The 17837-nt window shown below is 40.8% G+C and overlaps 1 protein-coding gene across 7 annotated transcripts in view; it reads left to right on the top strand.

Moving 5' to 3' along the window:
- Window positions 1-17837, top strand: part of TTC7A (tetratricopeptide repeat domain 7A) — a 161067-nt gene that overhangs the window by 69341 nt on the left and 73889 nt on the right. For all 7 annotated transcript variants that reach the window (XM_052684050.1, XM_052682452.1, XM_052681689.1 and 4 more), the window contains 2 exons: window positions 2021-2093; window positions 7545-7705. In XM_052684050.1, coding sequence (XP_052540010.1) covers window positions 2021-2093; window positions 7545-7705 — 234 coding nt within the window. The remainder of the gene's footprint in view (window positions 1-2020; window positions 2094-7544; window positions 7706-17837) is intronic.

The following is a 17837-nucleotide window of genomic DNA, read 5'->3' as shown; positions in this document are numbered from 1 at the left end:
GTCAGAAATTAGGTACTCAGATTTCAGCCAACAGGAGTGTTCTGACAGTAACTGCTACTATCTCCCTATATGCATGGGTTTGGTTTTCTTTTCCTTGTTGGGTTGTTGTTTGTTGTTTTTTTTTCCCCCTTGTTTTTCACCTCTTTTTAAGTTACTTCTAGAATTTCTCAGACCACGGTTTGGCTTGTAGCCATCCTTATCAGTGGCCTTTTCAGCTGGAAGTTTGAATGAAGTATTTTTCTAGTACATTTTGAGGAAATTTAATAGTAGTTTAAAAACTCTGTCTCTTTTCTGTTCCCCCTCAGTCTTCTTTTTCTCCAGGCTGAACAGATGCAGGTTACTCAATCTTTATACGGGAGATGCTCCAGGCCTTTGATCATCTTTGTGGCCCTCCTTGATCTGCTGGCCGTGGTCTTTTTAATTAACCCTAGGATTCCGTTGGCCTTCTCGGCCACCAGGGCACACTGCTGGCTCCTCGCCAACCTGTTGTTCACGGGAACACCCAGATCCTTCTCCACAGAGCTCCCCTCCAGCAGATCATCCCCTAACCTGTACTGGTGCATGTGGTTGTTCCTCGCCAGGTGCAAGATGCTACACTTGCTCTTTTTAAACCTCACCGCTAGGTTAAACTAATTGTTCCCTCTCAACTCTCCTGTCTGTCCAGGTCTTTGGTAGCACAGCCTTCTGGTGTGTCAGCCACTCCTCCACATTTGTATCATCAACCTTACTCAGTTTTTATTTCCAAATTCCTTGATTTTTCATTTGCTTATTCTTGGCAAATGAGTAGTTTTGGCAGATTTCTAACCACTAGCCTTGCCAGCTTGTCATTTCTTCCTCATAAAGACTTTTGACTGAGATTGCTTTGAACAGTGCAGTGCAGGTGCAGGCTTTTTTATCATCCCCGAGCACCACCCATGAAGAGGTCAGGAATGTCAGCTTGCTATAATGAACCTTCCTCTTCTCCATCTTTGCTGTGTGCAATGGCTTTACTGCATGACAGAGAGAGGAGCGAGCTTCTTGCATCTGCAACTCGCTCAACGGGGAAAATCCACTGGTATTGGACATGGGCTGCTACATGGCAGGAGCCAGTGTTCAGCATTGCTGCTAGGTTAGGTACCTTAAACTTTGCCTGGTAGTTAGCCTGGTTAAGGGCTTCTCTGCAGAGTGGTGAACTCAGGTTGCATTTTCATGCTGAGCATAGCTGGGGAGGAATGGTTCTTCCCTGTCTGTCCGTTCCTGCTTCTGGCCTTGCAGCAGCCACGCTGAGTTCTGGAGATGCTGCAGTCTTCACTAGCCAAGCACTTTCTGCAATATGAACTATTCCTAGCCATTGACCAGAAGATAATATCTGAGAAGTTCAAGCTGGTTTAATGGGAGAAGCCCTAGCCTGAGACACAAAGGCTCTGGTTCTCAACTAGGCTCAGCTTCTGCCATCAAAACCTCAACCCTCCCACTGAATCTTCCTTTTTCAAATTAGGAGCATGCTGTCAACAGTTAGAATAGGAGCTTGTAGGGTGGAAGATATTTTGCGTTTGGGCAGTAACTGATATCTTGGGCTCCTGATCCTGTTCATAGCCAAAAGATTAGCAGAAATGATGATTACTTTTTGGTGCCAGCCCAACCCTCTCCTATTATTTGAAAAGTGGTAATATAGAAACAAGTTAAACAGCTATCTTGTTTCACCTAAATTACTTAAAATAATGCCTTAAACAGTTGGTGTCATGAATTAAAGCTATTTTCTCCATTAGATATTTACGTTCCAAAATATGTGCTGACAAATGAACATTTAAGTTATATAAACCCTGACAGTTGTATTTTTCACCTGTTTTCCTGTGAGCTTGGCTTATCCAGGTAAGTGTCAGTGTACTTCTTGTCAAGTTTCAGTATGCTATCCCATTACTGGTCTAGTTTTCTATTGGACAGGGCTCAGATTTGTTCTGCTCGTGTGTGAGTCATGGCAACGTAGTTGTAGAAAGTACAATCTAACAGTCACTTTTCTTTTTGTGTTGTGTTGTTAAAGAGCACGGGAATTGGACCGAGACGATCACCAAATCATCCTCTACTTATCGCTGCAGCTGGCTCTTGTCAGACAGGTATGTGCAATAATTAGCAACCACTGAGGCATTAAGAAGGTGGGAGAAGGACAGTCATTGTACAAGATCAAGCCATGCTAGACAGGGTTCATTCCTACCTTCATTAGTAGTCAGTAACAATCAGAATTTGTTTGTGTAAGATTTTTATTTTTTAAAGCAGTAATTCCACAGTGCGTGTGACCCCTGGGAATATCGTTCCCAATGTTTTTAGCCCTAACTTCTGGGTGGTGCCGTTCCCACTCTGAGCAACTTTGTCTGGGTAGGCTGAGTGAGAGGTATTTACTCTGGATATCATGCTGTGTCCTGCCACAGGCTGCTCTTGTTACTGCCTGGTTCTGTATCACACCAGATCTCGCGTTCTCAGCACTGGGCACTGGTTTATTCCATACTTGGGCACATTCAGCGTTAGACTTTGACGGGTGCTGGAGCTCTGCAGTGAGTGGGATTAGTTGGCATTTGAATGCTGCTGCAGGTGTTAGTTCATAAACATTACACTGATCAGTAAATACACTGCACCATCTTATTTCTCTGTCCTTCTTTTTGAAAGCCAAAGACTTTATTAGAGTTGTCTCTATTTATTAAATGCTCTTCTAGCTAGATTTGATATTTCATAGCCTTTTCCTTCTTTGGCAGGCTTTCTGCTTGCTGCATCCAGAGTCAAAAAGTTGGATCCTTTTTACTTTCCTGAGATAATTAGGGGAGTTGTGTGTTCATTTGGTTAAACTAATTGTTCCAGGAGAGCACGCTCTTGATAATGTCGCTTTTGTAACCCTTCAATGAGAGCGCTGTGTTGTGAGGAAGCTTGCAATAAGAAAGGATAATTAAAATGACTTACTTACGTTGTCATCAGCCTACTGCCTGCTTTATGATGCAGTTTGCTCAGGGTCTTTGATTTAAAAATACCCAGGTACCCCTCTTTCTCCCACAGCTTCTGCCTCTCTGGGATGTTGTCTGATTTGCTGCCCCTTTTGCTTCTTGCCCAGAGTAAAAGCATTACAGCTTTTCAACTGCTGCTGAGAACAAAAATACAAATATTCAAAGTAAAAGAGATTTTTGTGGTTATTTGTTCTTCTTTTTACTGGACTATTGCAATTTAACTCATTATGCTTTCTTTTTCTCCAGTTATAGCCTTTTTTTTTTACAGTGCTGTTTCATGTTCATCTTTTCATTATTCTTTACCTCCCCCCCCCTTCTTTCCTTCAAACTCTTGTCCTTATGTTCACTTTCTCCTATGTCTTCCTCACCTGTATGTTCTTATCCTTGATGTTTTGCCAGTGGCCTCTGCTACCCTAGCTGTGTGATCTAAGTGTGTTATGTAGTGTCAGCCTGAGCCCTGCTGTGTTGCTCTTGCTCTTCCCCATCTAGTGAGATATAAATCTTTAACGCATGCTTGGAGAGAGGGAGATACCTGAGATATCTTTATTTTTAGACTGCTGTAAAATATCATACTCTTCTTTTGCCAGTTTACTCAATGATAAAAATTTGGTAATGTGTTTTTAATATGCTTAATTATTTAATGTATCTAATATATTATCCTTCCGATTAACTGAAAGATAAATGATACCTTTTTTTTTTTTTGATAGGTTGCATTAAGTATTGAATGTCACAGGTAGGGTTTCCATCAGGCTATGCTGCAGTACCATACACAAGATAATATCTGATAATACCTCAGCAATCAGCCTTTTTGTTTCCATAGCCAAGGTCAATAAGTGGTCAATTTCATACCTTACCTGTATGAAAAATCTAGGTATCAGCTTGCATAGATAAGAGAGCATTTTCATGGAACAAAGCAAAAGAGGCAGATGACTGGTAGAGTGCTGAATAAAGTTTGAGCCATCATCTTCCTTGGAAGACTAAAATATTTCCAATAGCAGTCAGCCAGCACTGGGTGCATGGAGGGAGAAATGGAAAAATATAAGCCTCCCTCCAAAACACATTGAGAACACGGCAAGAAGGGGAGTGGTTATAGAAAGTTTTCATGGAGTTGGATGTTGAATACTATGATCAACCAGAATGAAAGATGCCGTCATGCTTGATGTTCATGGTATGGACTCTGTCTTAAAGAACACAGTAACTGGAAGGATTCCAACAATTCTCAGAGTCTGGGTCAGCCCCAAGGCGTTTTACAGTGGATTTTTCAGCAAAATATAGTAAAATTCCATCTTCTGTGATGAGAGTCTCACTTTGATTTTCTCCTTATGTGACAGTGCTATCACTCTGAGGTTAGCTGGTGCTGAGGTGGGTTTCTCCAGGTACATCTGGATCATCAGTCTGATGACCACTGGCCAGGCCAGTAGACAAGCCAGGCTCCCAGCTCTGGGCTGCTGGTTCAGCTGCCTCTCTTGTTTCTGTGGTAACAGAATGTGGATCAGCACAAACAAGGTAGCCTGAAGATTTTAAAGCTGACTGATTTTTAATGCCTTGTCTTGCTTTTTTAGCAGGCCAGTTTCTATGGAAATGACTCTAGAGAGTCAGAGCTCATGTTAATTTTAAGTGCTGATTCCATTCGCCTTTTGGGGATGGTGTTCTGTGTTGTGTTTTTTTTTTTTTTTTTTACCTCAAATGCCATGTAAATCAGTACTGGATACATGAAAACAACACATGGGTTTTCATACCATTTTAATATTTGATTTGACCTTTCTTTACATGAAAATAGGAAGGCAAAGACAGCCGGGGCCAGCAGCTGAGAATTAGAGGTCTCACTTATCAATTTCGTCTGTGGGCTGCCAGCAGACCCGAAGTTTCAAGTGGCAATATCCAGAAAACACCTACTGCCTTCCTTCCAGTATATAAAAAACAGAAACAGGAGTTATGAGTACCAGAGAAAACATTTCAGTTGTTTTCTCTGCAGTTTTTATTCTGGTTTCAGGGAGGGGCAAATGTGTTAGCTTTTGTTTGCCTCAGGAGAGGAGCTCTGTTTCCATTTAGTGGCTGCTAACGGGGATAGCTCTGTTCTTTGTCCCAGACCTGCTAAGGCCTTCTCTGCTGAAGAGCAACATGCAGCTTTTCTGTCAAGGTCTTGATTTTTCCAGTGATGAAGAACAACTTGCAGCAAGAATTAAGTTCTGACATAGCTCACAGATTTGTTCATGCCTGCTTTCTGATGGTGTGCAGCAGGTCTGTTTTGAGCAAACATTCTTGACTGTCAATGAAGCTTTCTCTTTTCTCTAATCCTTGTACTATAAAGGCAGATGGAAAGGGATAGCTTTAGTGGTTAATCTACTGCACAACTGATCACAACTGATATGAAAATGTAAGGTTTGAAAACTCATTTGGATCAAATACTTATGAGATCCTATTTCATTTAGCACTCTCAATATGTAGGTGCATTCTACCATTGTGAAATGGTAGAAAAACATCATATTATTTTCCTTTTTATACCTACAGTTATAACTTCCAAATAGTTTTAAGGAAGCATGTAGTATTATCAAAATAAAGCCTATTATAAGAGGCAGTCTAAACAATCCACAGTATTTTATTAGTGCTGCAGGATGCTATTTCTGGCTTGCTGCAGTATTTTTGCTTCCTGATCGATGTGATCTGAACGTACCTGTGTGCCATGCAGAATAGATGTGGTATATTTATTAATGGAGAGACGAATCAGAGAAGGGTAGAATGATCTAATTGCTGGCTCCACTTGGACTTGCTGTCCAGCCGAAATAGGATTACTTTAAGGCGTAGCACTTGTGGGGAATTTAAATTGGCAGCCTACCTCTGAGTTTCAGAGCGCCATCTGTGCTGCCAGCTTCCATCTTTCTCATATTACATAGTTACTTAAATAAATAAGCTTTGGCTTCTTCAATAGATCAATGATCTCTACTTTTCAAAAGAAGTTTGTGTTTGCTGCTGCCAAATATCTTGTTTTTATTGTTCTAGAAATTCAGTTTAAATTTTGTTGTGACTGTTTTGTTGAAAGTTGTTATTGTGTGTTTCCTGTAGTTGAAAAGAATATCCAGAAATTATTAAAGGGTATTTTTTTTTACTGGTGTTGACCACTGCAGCAGGAGAACTGTAGGCTACTAATGGTGTTACAGGGCTAAAGATTTTTGGGGGGCTTGAGTTAGAATAGTTAGGGGTCAGGCAGCATGACTAATGTCCAAAACCTGTCATTTCCTGCAACTCCACAACAGGTTGCTCAAGACCCCCTCTGGTTTGTTGTTTGTTTGTTTGTTTTAGACCTGGGGGTAATGAAAGTCTTGATGGCAGTCTTATTTTAGCAAGCCAGATTTATACATCTCTGGTGTACCTCCTGAACACCTTCATAGACTGGCAGACCTGGACCTACAACAGTCTCACATCTGTTGTCCTGCATCCAAGTTCTCTTGTCATTGACAGCATTTTTACATAGTAATGAAGAAGTGTCCTGGGAAGCTGCTGAAGAATCATTGATGATTTCAGTCAATATATTTACTCTAGCTTTGCAGTATGCTACAATAACACATGACAGCCAGTAGTTCATTAAAGCCGAGAACTCAGTTGTATATCCAAACCTGAACCTAGGCCAGGACACTCAGCAGTGTCACCAGATGCCAGTTTGGGTTTATGTCTGTGGATCAATCACTTATCTGCAGGCTTGCATGAAGGCACCAGTAATTACTGTAGTTAAGTATTTTTGCTTGCTGAAGTGCAGTAAGAGTGAAAAGTCATTTGGACATTTGCATGAACAAAATATGGACTGGTTTCTCAGAAGTATGTCTTGGATCTAGATGTTCCACAGACTATTGTGACTGCAGGCAGTGTAATGGCTGCTCTCCATTGTTATGTGCAACCTCTTCTCCTGAGTGAACTGTGGAGGTGGTGGGAATTTTGCATTGGTGTTACGCCAGGCCAGAAGAAGAAATCTGTGTATTGTTCTGCAAGCTTTCAGGGCCAAACACAGATCTGGAAAGAAGCAAATAAGAATAATTTCTAAACTAGAGGAACTTAGAGAAAATTCTCTATGTAAAACTTACTGGTAATCAAAGAAAAAAGATCTACTAAAAAGTTCCTTTTCGAATATATAGCTTAAGTTACTTGGTCACTAAGATCTTGTGATATAAATGCATTCGTTACAGATGTTAGGTTTTATGCCAAAGGGGACTTGATTCTAAAAGACATGCCACTGATGTGTCTGGACTACTCTGCCCATCCTGGAAGATGGAGTTGAGAATTGGGCCCTTGTAGCGTGTTTTTACAGTGTAAAAGCACCATGGATTAATTGGGTCTAGACTGCTGCTCCTGCTCATAAGCAGTAATTCAATAATGCTGCAGACTTCTTGCTAGAATGTGTGGGTTTTCTCAAGCAATGCAGCCTGTTAATTTTGGCAGACTGTTCAGATAGTAGAACTCTTCCTCATAAAATGCCCAAATAAGATTTTTTCAGAATTTCAAATGACTATATTTGCTCTTATCTTTGGGAATATCTGAAGGAGAAAAATGTTTTCTTTTTATGTCTACCCCATTTCCTTCCAGATTTCTGATGCTATAGAATATCTTCAGGAAGCACTACAGCTGTGCAAAGATGACATGAACTCACTACATCTACTGGCCCTCCTCTTTTCAGCTCAGAAGCACTATCAGCATGCACTGGAAGTTATCAACATGGCTGTTGTTGAGTACCCAGAAAGCTTTAGGTAAGAGTTATTACACATTTTCTTATGTTGTGCATCCACTTAGGAATGATGCTAACTAGCTCTTTTCTTCTTGGTTATGTTAAATCAGGTGCTACTAGTATGTTACTCTGCATGTAGGTATAAGTAAAGCTAAAATATGTGAGGCTTGGTGTATTTTTGTGTGTGTGTGTGTGTGTGTGTGTTCGTGGTCTTTATATAGTAATCCTTGTGTTTGCTTGCTTTTCTGCTGTCTGCTTTTTGGTATTGTGCTGATGGTATTTTCTTCTACATACATTCCTGTACATTTCTATACATCACTTTTCACATGTAGAGGAATGAGTTTGAGACACCTATGATGATGTCTGTATCAAGAATTGTTTTGTAATTTGGTGAACTTCCTGGTTAAAGAGAAAATATCATTCATATATTGACCATTGGTTTGATTTTCATATATGACACAATTTGCTGCAATAACACAACTGGGGGAAAAGAGCAGTTGAGTGTCATAAACTGTAATAATGTGTAGTTGAAAAAATGGTTTGGGTGCCTAAAACTAGGTTTCAACCAGCACAGATTTCCTGGAGCAAGAATTTTCCACTATTTCCACTATGGACACTCGAAGACAGCTAAGGCAGTGGGTGGGTGAGAAAGAAGAAACTGGTTCTATGATAAACAGAATATTTGCAATATGAGGTGAAGCAACTGGTAGAAGTCTGGGATCCTTTCTCTAATACTCATAATCTATGTTTCTGGAGGGGGTCAGAACAAAGAAAACATGGTGTGCAAAGTCAGCTTGAAGGGCTGCTGGGTAGATTGCTTTGTGATGTCTGGCAATCTGATTTCTCTAAAGCAGGAAATAACATCTCCTCTGCTTCTCAGTGCCAGTCTTCATAGAAAAAACTTGCAAGGAAAAGCAGAATGGTTTGTTTCTGTGAGAAGTGTGACAGTGAAAACCACAGGTTCATATCTACTCCTAGATGCAGAGTTGCTAGAATGTGTGCTCTTTTGCTGTTGTATGTGGTGTTTCATGTAACACAACTAGCAGAGGGGCTCATTTACAGATATGCTAGGGTACAGGAGCAAGGCTGGCTTTGTGTTCAGCTGCTCTGAGTAGCCTGTCTCTGGGAGTCTTTCTCTAAACCCACCAACTGATGAGTGAGAGAATGGAGAAAGAATGTTAGAGTTGCAAGAAAGAAAAATGGAAAGAAAAAAAAAAGCATTTATAAAAATGAAAATTAAAAAAGAACAACAGAAATCCAGTGGAGGGAGAAGCAAAAATAATATACATAATATAAATATACAGTTTAAATATACCAAGTATTGCAACTGTTTCAGTCTTTGAAATAAGTGCAGCTTGTGACAGGAGAGCTCTACTCATTGTGAAACTTCTTTGTAGGGAGAGAGAGCTGATGCTATTAACTGCCTTGAAGGAAAATTGTGGTATGTTGAACTACTGCATGAAATAACTATAGATTACCTCATGTAAATGGTACAGGCAAGTTCTACTGCATTATTTTAAAGCTATATTTAAAAGTGGTTGAATCTTCTTCCCAGTTCTCATTGATAAGAACCAGGCAACTGTGTAATCTGGTGTCTGAGTGTTCCTTTACTAATGACAAGTCTTCTTGGATGCATAGTTTGATTGCATGTACCGATATGCCAATAAAAGCAGATGAAAGCTGCTTTAAGGGACCTTAGAGCACTATACAAGGCAAAACATGAAAGTATTACCTGAGTGTATACCCTAAACAAAAGAGAGAATAATACATAAAAATAACACATAAAAATTAAGTTCTCAGTTAGCCCAAACATCTACTGTTTCCTTGGTCTCTTGCTGTATATAATTGAGTTTGCTCCTACTTTTATTTTTTTTTTCCATTGAATTGTTTCAGTATGTATTTTAAAGAAATAGTAATTCAGAATCACATAGTTGGTTAGAGTTCTCTATGCTGCATTGCTGAGCTAACATGCAACTTTCTTTGGTGTGAGCCCCATAAGACTGACCTAAATATGTCTGGAAGTGCCCCTTGATGAAGTGCTTAAACTTACACATTTACTTGACAGTTCAGTGCCCTGTGTGGTGCATTGTGAGCAGAGATAGAAAGACTAGACCCTCAGAACAGTGAGAGATGAACTGAATGTTTTGGATCTAGCCATTGGAGCAGAATGTTAAAGAACAGCTGAATATCCAGAAGCACTACAAGAAAAATGTACTTAGGAAGAGCACTGTTGCTTGAAAAACTGTGTGTTGTAAAAAGTACATTACATTACAGTCTGACTGTAAATGACTGAATTTGAGCACTTGAATGTATCTTGAAGCAAGACAGAAAAAGACTAGATAGAGGAAGAATGGGAGCTACCTAGGTTGGAAACATTGCAAGGTGGTGTCAACCAAAATACGTAGTATGTATGTCATATTTACCATTGCTGAAAAAGATAATATCATAGAATCACTCAGGTTGGGAAAGACCTTAAAGATCATCGAGTCCAACCATGACCTAACCATACTACCCTAACTAACAATCCTCTGCTAAATCATGTCCCTGAGCACCACATCCAAATGGTTTTTAAACACATCCAGGGATGGTGATTCAGCTGCCTCCCTGGGGAGCCTATTCCAGTGCTTAACTACCTGAACTTACACTGGTGCAACTTCAGGCCATTTCCCCTCATCCTGTCACCTGTGAGAAGAGACCAACCCCACTGTTGCTGTAAGCACCTTTCAGATGTTGGAAGAGAGCAATAAGGTCTTCTTTCAGCCTCCTTTTCCCCAGACTAAATGGCCCCAGTTCCTTCAGTCTCTCTTCATAGGACATATTCTCCAAGTCCTTCACCAGCCTCATTGCCTTTCTTTGGACCTGCTCCAGCACCTCAATGTCCTTTCTGTACTGTGGTGCCCAAAACTGAACACAGCACTCGAGGTGAGGCCTCAGCAATGCCAGGTACAGGGGCAGGGTAACTTCCCTAGTCCTGCTCACCACACCATTCCTGATACAAGCCAAGATGCCATTGGCCTTCTGGGCCACCTGAGCACACTGCTGGCTCATATTCAGCTGACTGTACACCAAGGTCCCTTTCCATCAGGCAACTTTCCAGGCACTCCTCCCCAAGCCTGTAGGGTTGCTGGGCTTGTTGTGACCAAAATGCAGGACCCTACACTTGGCCCCATTGAAACTCATACAAATTGCCTTGGCTCATTGATCCAGTCTATCCAGGTCCTCTGTAGTGCCCTTCTCTCCTCAGGCAGATCAACTCTCCCTCCCAATTTGGTGTTGTCTGCAAAATAGAGATAATAGCAGTCTTTACGTGGGAGATATCCCCTGATAAATGGCTGACTCTTACAGAAGCAGTGTGTCTAGAAAAAAGCTTTATGTTTTTGTATCCTGCTGGTGTTGGTATGCTCTTAAAATAAGTCAGTGAATGCAAGTCCACCACAATCTCAAGTATGTTTAGGAGGAAAGAATCTTGCTAGCTTCAGGTATTTCCCATGTAGGTCAGTGATGAGGATAATTATAAGTCCTTCTTAAGATGAATTCCTTTGATTATTTTCTAACTCAAAGGTCAGTGTTTCACATGGGATCAGCTGAGATTACTCTCCCAGGCTTGTCTTAAGGATTGATCTTTTACCTGGAAGAAATAATGTTAGTGAGCATCTCTTGCATCCCTCAGATGATCTACTTAAAATTAAGCATTGCTTATTTAGAAAGAAAGGATTTCCATTTGTAAAGCCTGTATTCGCATCTCACAGAATGCTCTGTGCAGAAGTCCCATAGGTCTGATAGCCTGCAGAAGTTACCACAAAGACTGGATGATATGTTCTTTCCTTCCTGTTTTACTAATGTAAAATTGGTTTTATCGTTCTGACTCTCCCACTCTTTCAGAGACTGTTTTGGTCTTAGGTCATCTTTTAGTTGTACTTGGTTAGTTCCCAGCACTGGGAAACAAAACAATTGTTAGAAAGCTGGAAATAGGCTATCAATTTTACTGATGCTCTATTGCTGTGTAATGGATCCTGGACTACTTATCTGAACCTTTTCTGTTGTTTGCTGGCTTGTTTTTTCCCTCCTACATGGAACCCTACACTACAGTCTTAAGGCATAACTTCCAGCAATTTCTAGTCACTGCCCAGTGTGACTGTGCATGTTTTGTTAAATGATCCCATCTTCACAGCAGTTGTACATTTGACTCCTGAGTTGTAATGCTTTTAAGTGAATAGCCTTGAATATACCTTTTCTTCCTAAGCTATAAGTCACAACTGTGCTTACAGAGTCTCAAAACTCATTGTAAAGAGAAATAACAGAGAATTAGGCAAAAAGAGGCAGGTGGGTTGCGGTTTGATAGCAGTACAGCTGTCAGTTGCAGATGCTTTTGTTCTGTCAATGTACTTGATGCTACAGAAGCAATTACTGTAAGTGTAGTGCAAAGCACTCAGAGGGCAAGAGGTATTAAATATGTATCCTGGATACTACCAATAAAGTGAAGTAAATTTTGCCTGGAGAATTGCTAGTGATGATGTTTTAGCAGAAAGCATTTTTTTGTTGTTTTGGAGGGGGTGTTTGTTATGGCCGGCCTTCGAAATACAGTCATCTTCTAGATTGTAAGTGGTCTACTGACAGCAAGTGTCCTTGACTTCATCACTACTGTACTGATTTTATTAAGGACATGTAAAGTAATCTTCTGGCAAGATTTATATGTTATAGTCTGTTGCAGACTTACTGTTGAGGGAGCAATTATGTGATATGTAAGTGATGTCATTGACCAGGTGCTTCTGCTCACTGCAAAACAAACAAACAAAGCCAACAGCATATAATCAAGATCTCAAGTGCGTTACTAATGTGTCATCTGCAGTTTTTCTATTACTTCTTAGACTATGTATTTTATGTTGAAAATAAACAATTCATGCTTGCTTTGGGCAACATCTTTGGGACACTGGTGAAGTACTACTTATTGACAAACCATAAATTAGAATTGTCTTTTTGCCTTTAGTCTTCATGGAAAATAAGGAGTCAATTGTCCCTAAATTGCTGGTTTGTAAACCTTTGTGTTGTACCTAGTCTGTATTACAGTTTTTATGTCAGCATAGTTGTAGCCCCTTCTCAACTATCTGTGCTGTTTTACCACTTCTCTCCTGAAAGTGGTGGTGGCCTCACTTCGCTTTCAAAGCATGGCTTTAGAGAATCAGATCATCGTGTTTATATTATTCCATTTCATCATTATGCAAGAGGCAATGAAGCCTGGTACATCTTGTGAGCAGTCATGGTGATAAAAACAGCTTGTTAAAATTCTCAGAATATTGTATAGTATTCTGAACTCCTCAAGGACACAAGGCCTGAGGATCTAAAGCAGCAATAAATTCATATTTTTCTGTAGCACATAATCATGTTACACAAGTCTTGGAATATTCAAAACTCTGAGGGTGGAGCTTTGTAAGTTGACTTCTTGTACTTGTGTGTTCGCACCGTGGTTCATGGGAGTAACCCACAAATGTTTTCTGTATTGATGCCTTAGGTGACAGTGCAGAGTAGTAATAAAAAGGAAAGAGTATGTTCTTGGGATGATGTGACCCATCTGTGCTATAAGAATACAGAACATTTTAGGCATCTATTATTCACTTGAACAAGAAGGAGATATATCAGAAGGGTTGTTCTACGTTGAGTTTTTGCTGTACTAACCACTAGCATTTGCTTTTGTTGGTTTGTTAGGTTCCGTTTTTGTTTCAGTAAAATTAACATTAAAAAAAAAAACAAGTGATATATTGCAATGATCATTACTGTACTCTGGGGAAGTGGGAATGATACAGAGCATTTGTATGCCAAATATATGAAAGAAAATTTTTAAGCTAGTCTTCTGGCTCTTATTAATGGTAACATACTTAAAGCTGGAAGAACTTTAGAACTAGGAATCTAGGTTTATTTCTACTTCGGATTTATTTCCACACTTTTAGCTTGTTTGGGTTTGGTTTTTGCCCTGGATAATTTTCTTTTCCTGTATGAGAAGGAAACAGAAAGCACTTTTATGTTATCCAAGGTCAGATTCCCCTTCTGGTGGATTTTAAAGAAATACATGCACCCTTTTCTAAGGATGACAATCTTACCTAAGACAAAAATTTGGTAGATGAGCATGATAGTCTTCCATCTGCCAATTTAATGTAGTGGGAATAAATATCCCCCTATCTGGTTTGTGTCTGTGTATGCCATGTGTTAGTGTACGTCTCAATTCATTTTACAATTTTATGGAGATATTCAGTGATACCTGGGGATACTTCCATGCCCACACAGTACAGGTTTCAGAAAACTAATAAAAGGCATTTGACAGAACTTAGAGAGGAAACCTACTGCAGACTTGCTTTCTTGGTAGAGTATGAAAGGAAAGAGCCATGCTGTTTTAAAAGCAACAGTTTGAGTCTTTCCGTTGGAGGAAAAAAAAAAAAAATTCTTAGAAATCTTTTTTTCTTTCTTTTTTTCTTCCACCTAAGAGTAAATTATTGCTGTTCCAGTTCATTTAAGATCTTTGTTGAGAGCAACAGGGCTTCCAAATACTGTTTTTGGCACTGGTGAAGTAACGCAAGTTCTGCGGATACGTAGGCACAGGCATCACTTTCAGAAAGCAGGAGTATGATTTGAGACACTATACACAAGGTTCTGTACTTAAGAGCGATTTATTTGTGTAAAAGCAGGAAATTCCATAAGGAAATGTCACTAACTTTGTGTTTTAGATTTCAAGCTCAGATTTTGTGGGCTTCCCCACTGATTCCTGCCGTGTGCTCGTTGTCCTGAACATTTTGTTTAAGGCTTAGTGACTACTGATAAGCTAGAGGAAAATAAACCACTTTGTGATAGTAATAACTAGTGAACTTATTCATGGATCTTAAAATCTGTGCTTCTTTCAAGGGTCAAGCCTCAAGAGAATAATTTTTGACCATTCAGCACAGCTGCTTTTTGAAAGAGCAAAATGTCAGTTTTGTATTCATCTATTCAAAATTAATTCTTTTCCATTAGTTCCCTATCTGAATAGGAAGTTGGATGTTTTTCAGTTCCTGCTGGCTCACTTCGGTGTGTTGTATATTCTGCCCTATCAGTTCCTGCCCCCGCACACTTTTCTCCTTGCTAAATGTCATTTTCTTTCCAATGGCTGTAGGGTGTTCTGCTTTATATTCAAAGGAAGTGTTTAGGAGCCCTGACTGTCTATGTTGAATGCCAGAGTATATTGAAAAATAGCATGTGCATGTTGATGAGGATTAGCAGTGAGTGAGGTTGCCACCAGCAACTCTGCTGACTGGAATTCATCTATGTTGTTCACACGTGGATTCACACGGGTGAGGAGGGGCTTGGTGATTGGGATCACTGTGTTTCTGCTAGGCACTTCTGTGAACCCCAGAGGCAGAGCTGGGTAATGGAAACCAGAATGAGGACCTGAGAATGGTAATGGCTGCACAGGAAGCCCAGCTCCAGGCTTTACCTGCTGCCAGGCTTTGTGGGGAGGCTGCATAGGATGCCATCATTTACTAGCAACTAGTAAACCTGAAGATATCAGGTACTGCTGACATCACAGTGATGGCCTTTCTGAACTAAATACTTTTGAGACTGTTGAATTATAGATATGAAGGAGAGAGCAAGATGCCCTTGTTTGGCTATTTTTCATCTTTGTGTATCTGGAAGGAAGAGGAAAGGAAAAGGAAAAGAAAGTATGTTGTCAAACATGCAGATCTGATAATCTCAGAGTGCTTCTTGAGGTTCCCAGAAGCCAATCACCAAAGGTATACAGGAATAGATGATGGTTTTCTCTGTCTTACCAGAGAGTTCTGTTTTTACTGAAACCTTTGAAAATGGAAGGGTGAACAGAAGTCTCATTTTTAGGTTAGAATTTATTTTTTGGAACCAAGAACATCACCTTTATTAGTGTTCACTGAGAATGACTGTTGCTGGAAAGCAACAGATGCTCAGGTACATAAAGGCATGGGTGTCATACTTAGCAAATTGCTCTTTGATGTAATAAATGGCTTTCCAAGAAGTTTGCAATGCAGTCAGGCTGTTTTTCTCATGTTTTTCTCATCTGTTTTTCTACAGATGAGAAAGGGGTTTTTTTTTCATATCCAGCTGGAAATTCCAGACTTGAGTGATTTCTATTGTAAGGTCTTAGGAGTGTTTATCTAATGAGAAAAGCACAAAAGAGATTGATTTTTATTATTTTCTGTGAAAAGAAAAGGGAGCGAAAAGTATTTAGACTTTCTAAAGAACTCATCGGGGAACAGAAACTAAGCATAGCAATTTTTCAGTCACAAATGTTTTTGCCATCTGAAAACAGAGAAAGCCTTGCTCCTCGCTCTCTCAGAGTCACTAGTAGTAATTGCTTCTTATGTGGTAAGTCTGCTTCTGTTGACAATATCATTAGCGTCTGCAGAACCCAGTATGTAAGCAGACACAGTCAGATTATTCAATATTAGTCAATATTCGTGTTACTTAATATTTTCATCTTCTTTAGTAAAGAAAGCAGTGAACGGAGACATTATAATGGAGAGACTGCAGTGTGGAAGTTCTGCATTATCATCATGCCTTTAAATATGGAGGAGGGACAAATATGAGGATGGAGAGCTAGGTAATCTAATCCAGTGTCGTGACTTCTGCTCCATATGTCTCTATCAGCTGGAGAACTGGGAGGAGGCTGGTAACTAGCACCTCGAGTGAGGATCATAGCAGTAAGCAGTTGCACTGAAATTCATAGTGAAATGACTCCTACATATCTTTTTTCCTCTGGAATCTGGCCATCTGAGCACTTGCAATGATTTGAAGTTATTTGGTAGTTTTTCCTGCATTTTCTCAGAACAAAGTCGCTGTCTTTCAGGTGTTGCTACAACATACTGCACAGTAGGGCTCTGAGCCCCGCTGAGAATATGGCATGCCACTGCAATGCATTTGATGAACAGAAAAGCAGCCAGTTGGTCCTTCTGCAGGCCTGCAGGGGAGCTGTATGACCAGTTAAAGGAGGAAGCCATGCCTCTCACCCTGTAATTTACCCAAACAGTTGTTCTGTCCTGTTCAAGAATTAGATATTTGGTGCGTGGAACAGAAAAAAAAAATAACTGTGTGGTTTAATAAATTTGTTTAAGTGGGAAAAGTAGGGATTGCCTTTTTAAGGTGAGTGAGCCTCCTTCAACCCTCTCTTGATTATTTGCAGAGGAAGTGTTTGGAGAGGTTGCTTAGACAGTGGGTGACAAAAATGGCACTTGAGAGGAATGTGTGCCCTCTGCCCACCTCCAGCCTTGTGTGCTTGGTGCCCTGGCCCACAAGGAGGGTGCTTCCTGCCAGATTATGCTGCAAAAGAGATGTGCACCAGATGCGAGACCCTCTTAAAACAGCTGTTGTGTGCAAGGGAGTTCCAGTTGCATGGCAGATATCTGCACTGCTGGAAATACTTCCCACAGGGATCTGCAGCCCAGCTCCTCAGGGCATTGCTGCAGAGCCGTCGTGGGGACATGGGCCTATTAGGGCCATCTGCCCAGCTTTTTGGTCTTGCAATCTTGAGTCTTGTGGAGCCCATAGGCTGCCCTTAGCATTTCTTTGATTAAACATTGACTGTGACTGCAAGTTAGATGAGCAAAGCAGTCTGTGGTAACCAGGGCAAGGTAGCAGATGAGAAAAATGCTGAAGGTTCTCCTGGGTAACACAAACCAAATACATGCTAGTGCACAGAGAAGTGCCTGAGGCTTAAAGATCCTTGCAAAACTCCCACTCTGTGCAGCCTTACCTCAAGCACTATGTGCGGTTCTGGGCCCCACAGTAGAAGAGCATATTACAAAGATGTGAACAGATTAGAGGGCGAGATGAATGAGGAGGGGCTGAGATCCCTGGGTTTGCTGAGCCCAGAACAGAAGAGCTGAGGGGAAGCCTGATGGCGGCTGTGGCTCCACATAGGGAGCGGAGGGCAGCGCTGAGCTCTGCTCTGTGTGACAGCGACAGAGCCCAAGGGAATGGCATGGAGCTGTGTCAGGGGAGGGGCAGCTGGGGGTTAGGGGCAGGGCTGCACCGGAGGGTGGTGGGCATGGAACAGGTTGCCCAGGGCAGTGGACACAGCTCTGAGCTGCTGGAGTTCAAGGGACAGTTGAACAGTGCTCTCAGACATGGGGTTTGGGTGTTGAATGATGCTGCATGGAGCC

This window comes from Tympanuchus pallidicinctus, unplaced genomic scaffold (genome assembly GCF_026119805.1).
Source record: "Tympanuchus pallidicinctus isolate F22 unplaced genomic scaffold, pur_lepc_1.0 scaffold1, whole genome shotgun sequence".
Classification (NCBI taxonomy): Eukaryota; Metazoa; Chordata; class Aves; order Galliformes; family Phasianidae; genus Tympanuchus; species Tympanuchus pallidicinctus.
The sequence above is the reverse complement of the archived record's forward strand: the minus strand, read 5'-3'. Positions and strand labels throughout refer to the sequence as shown.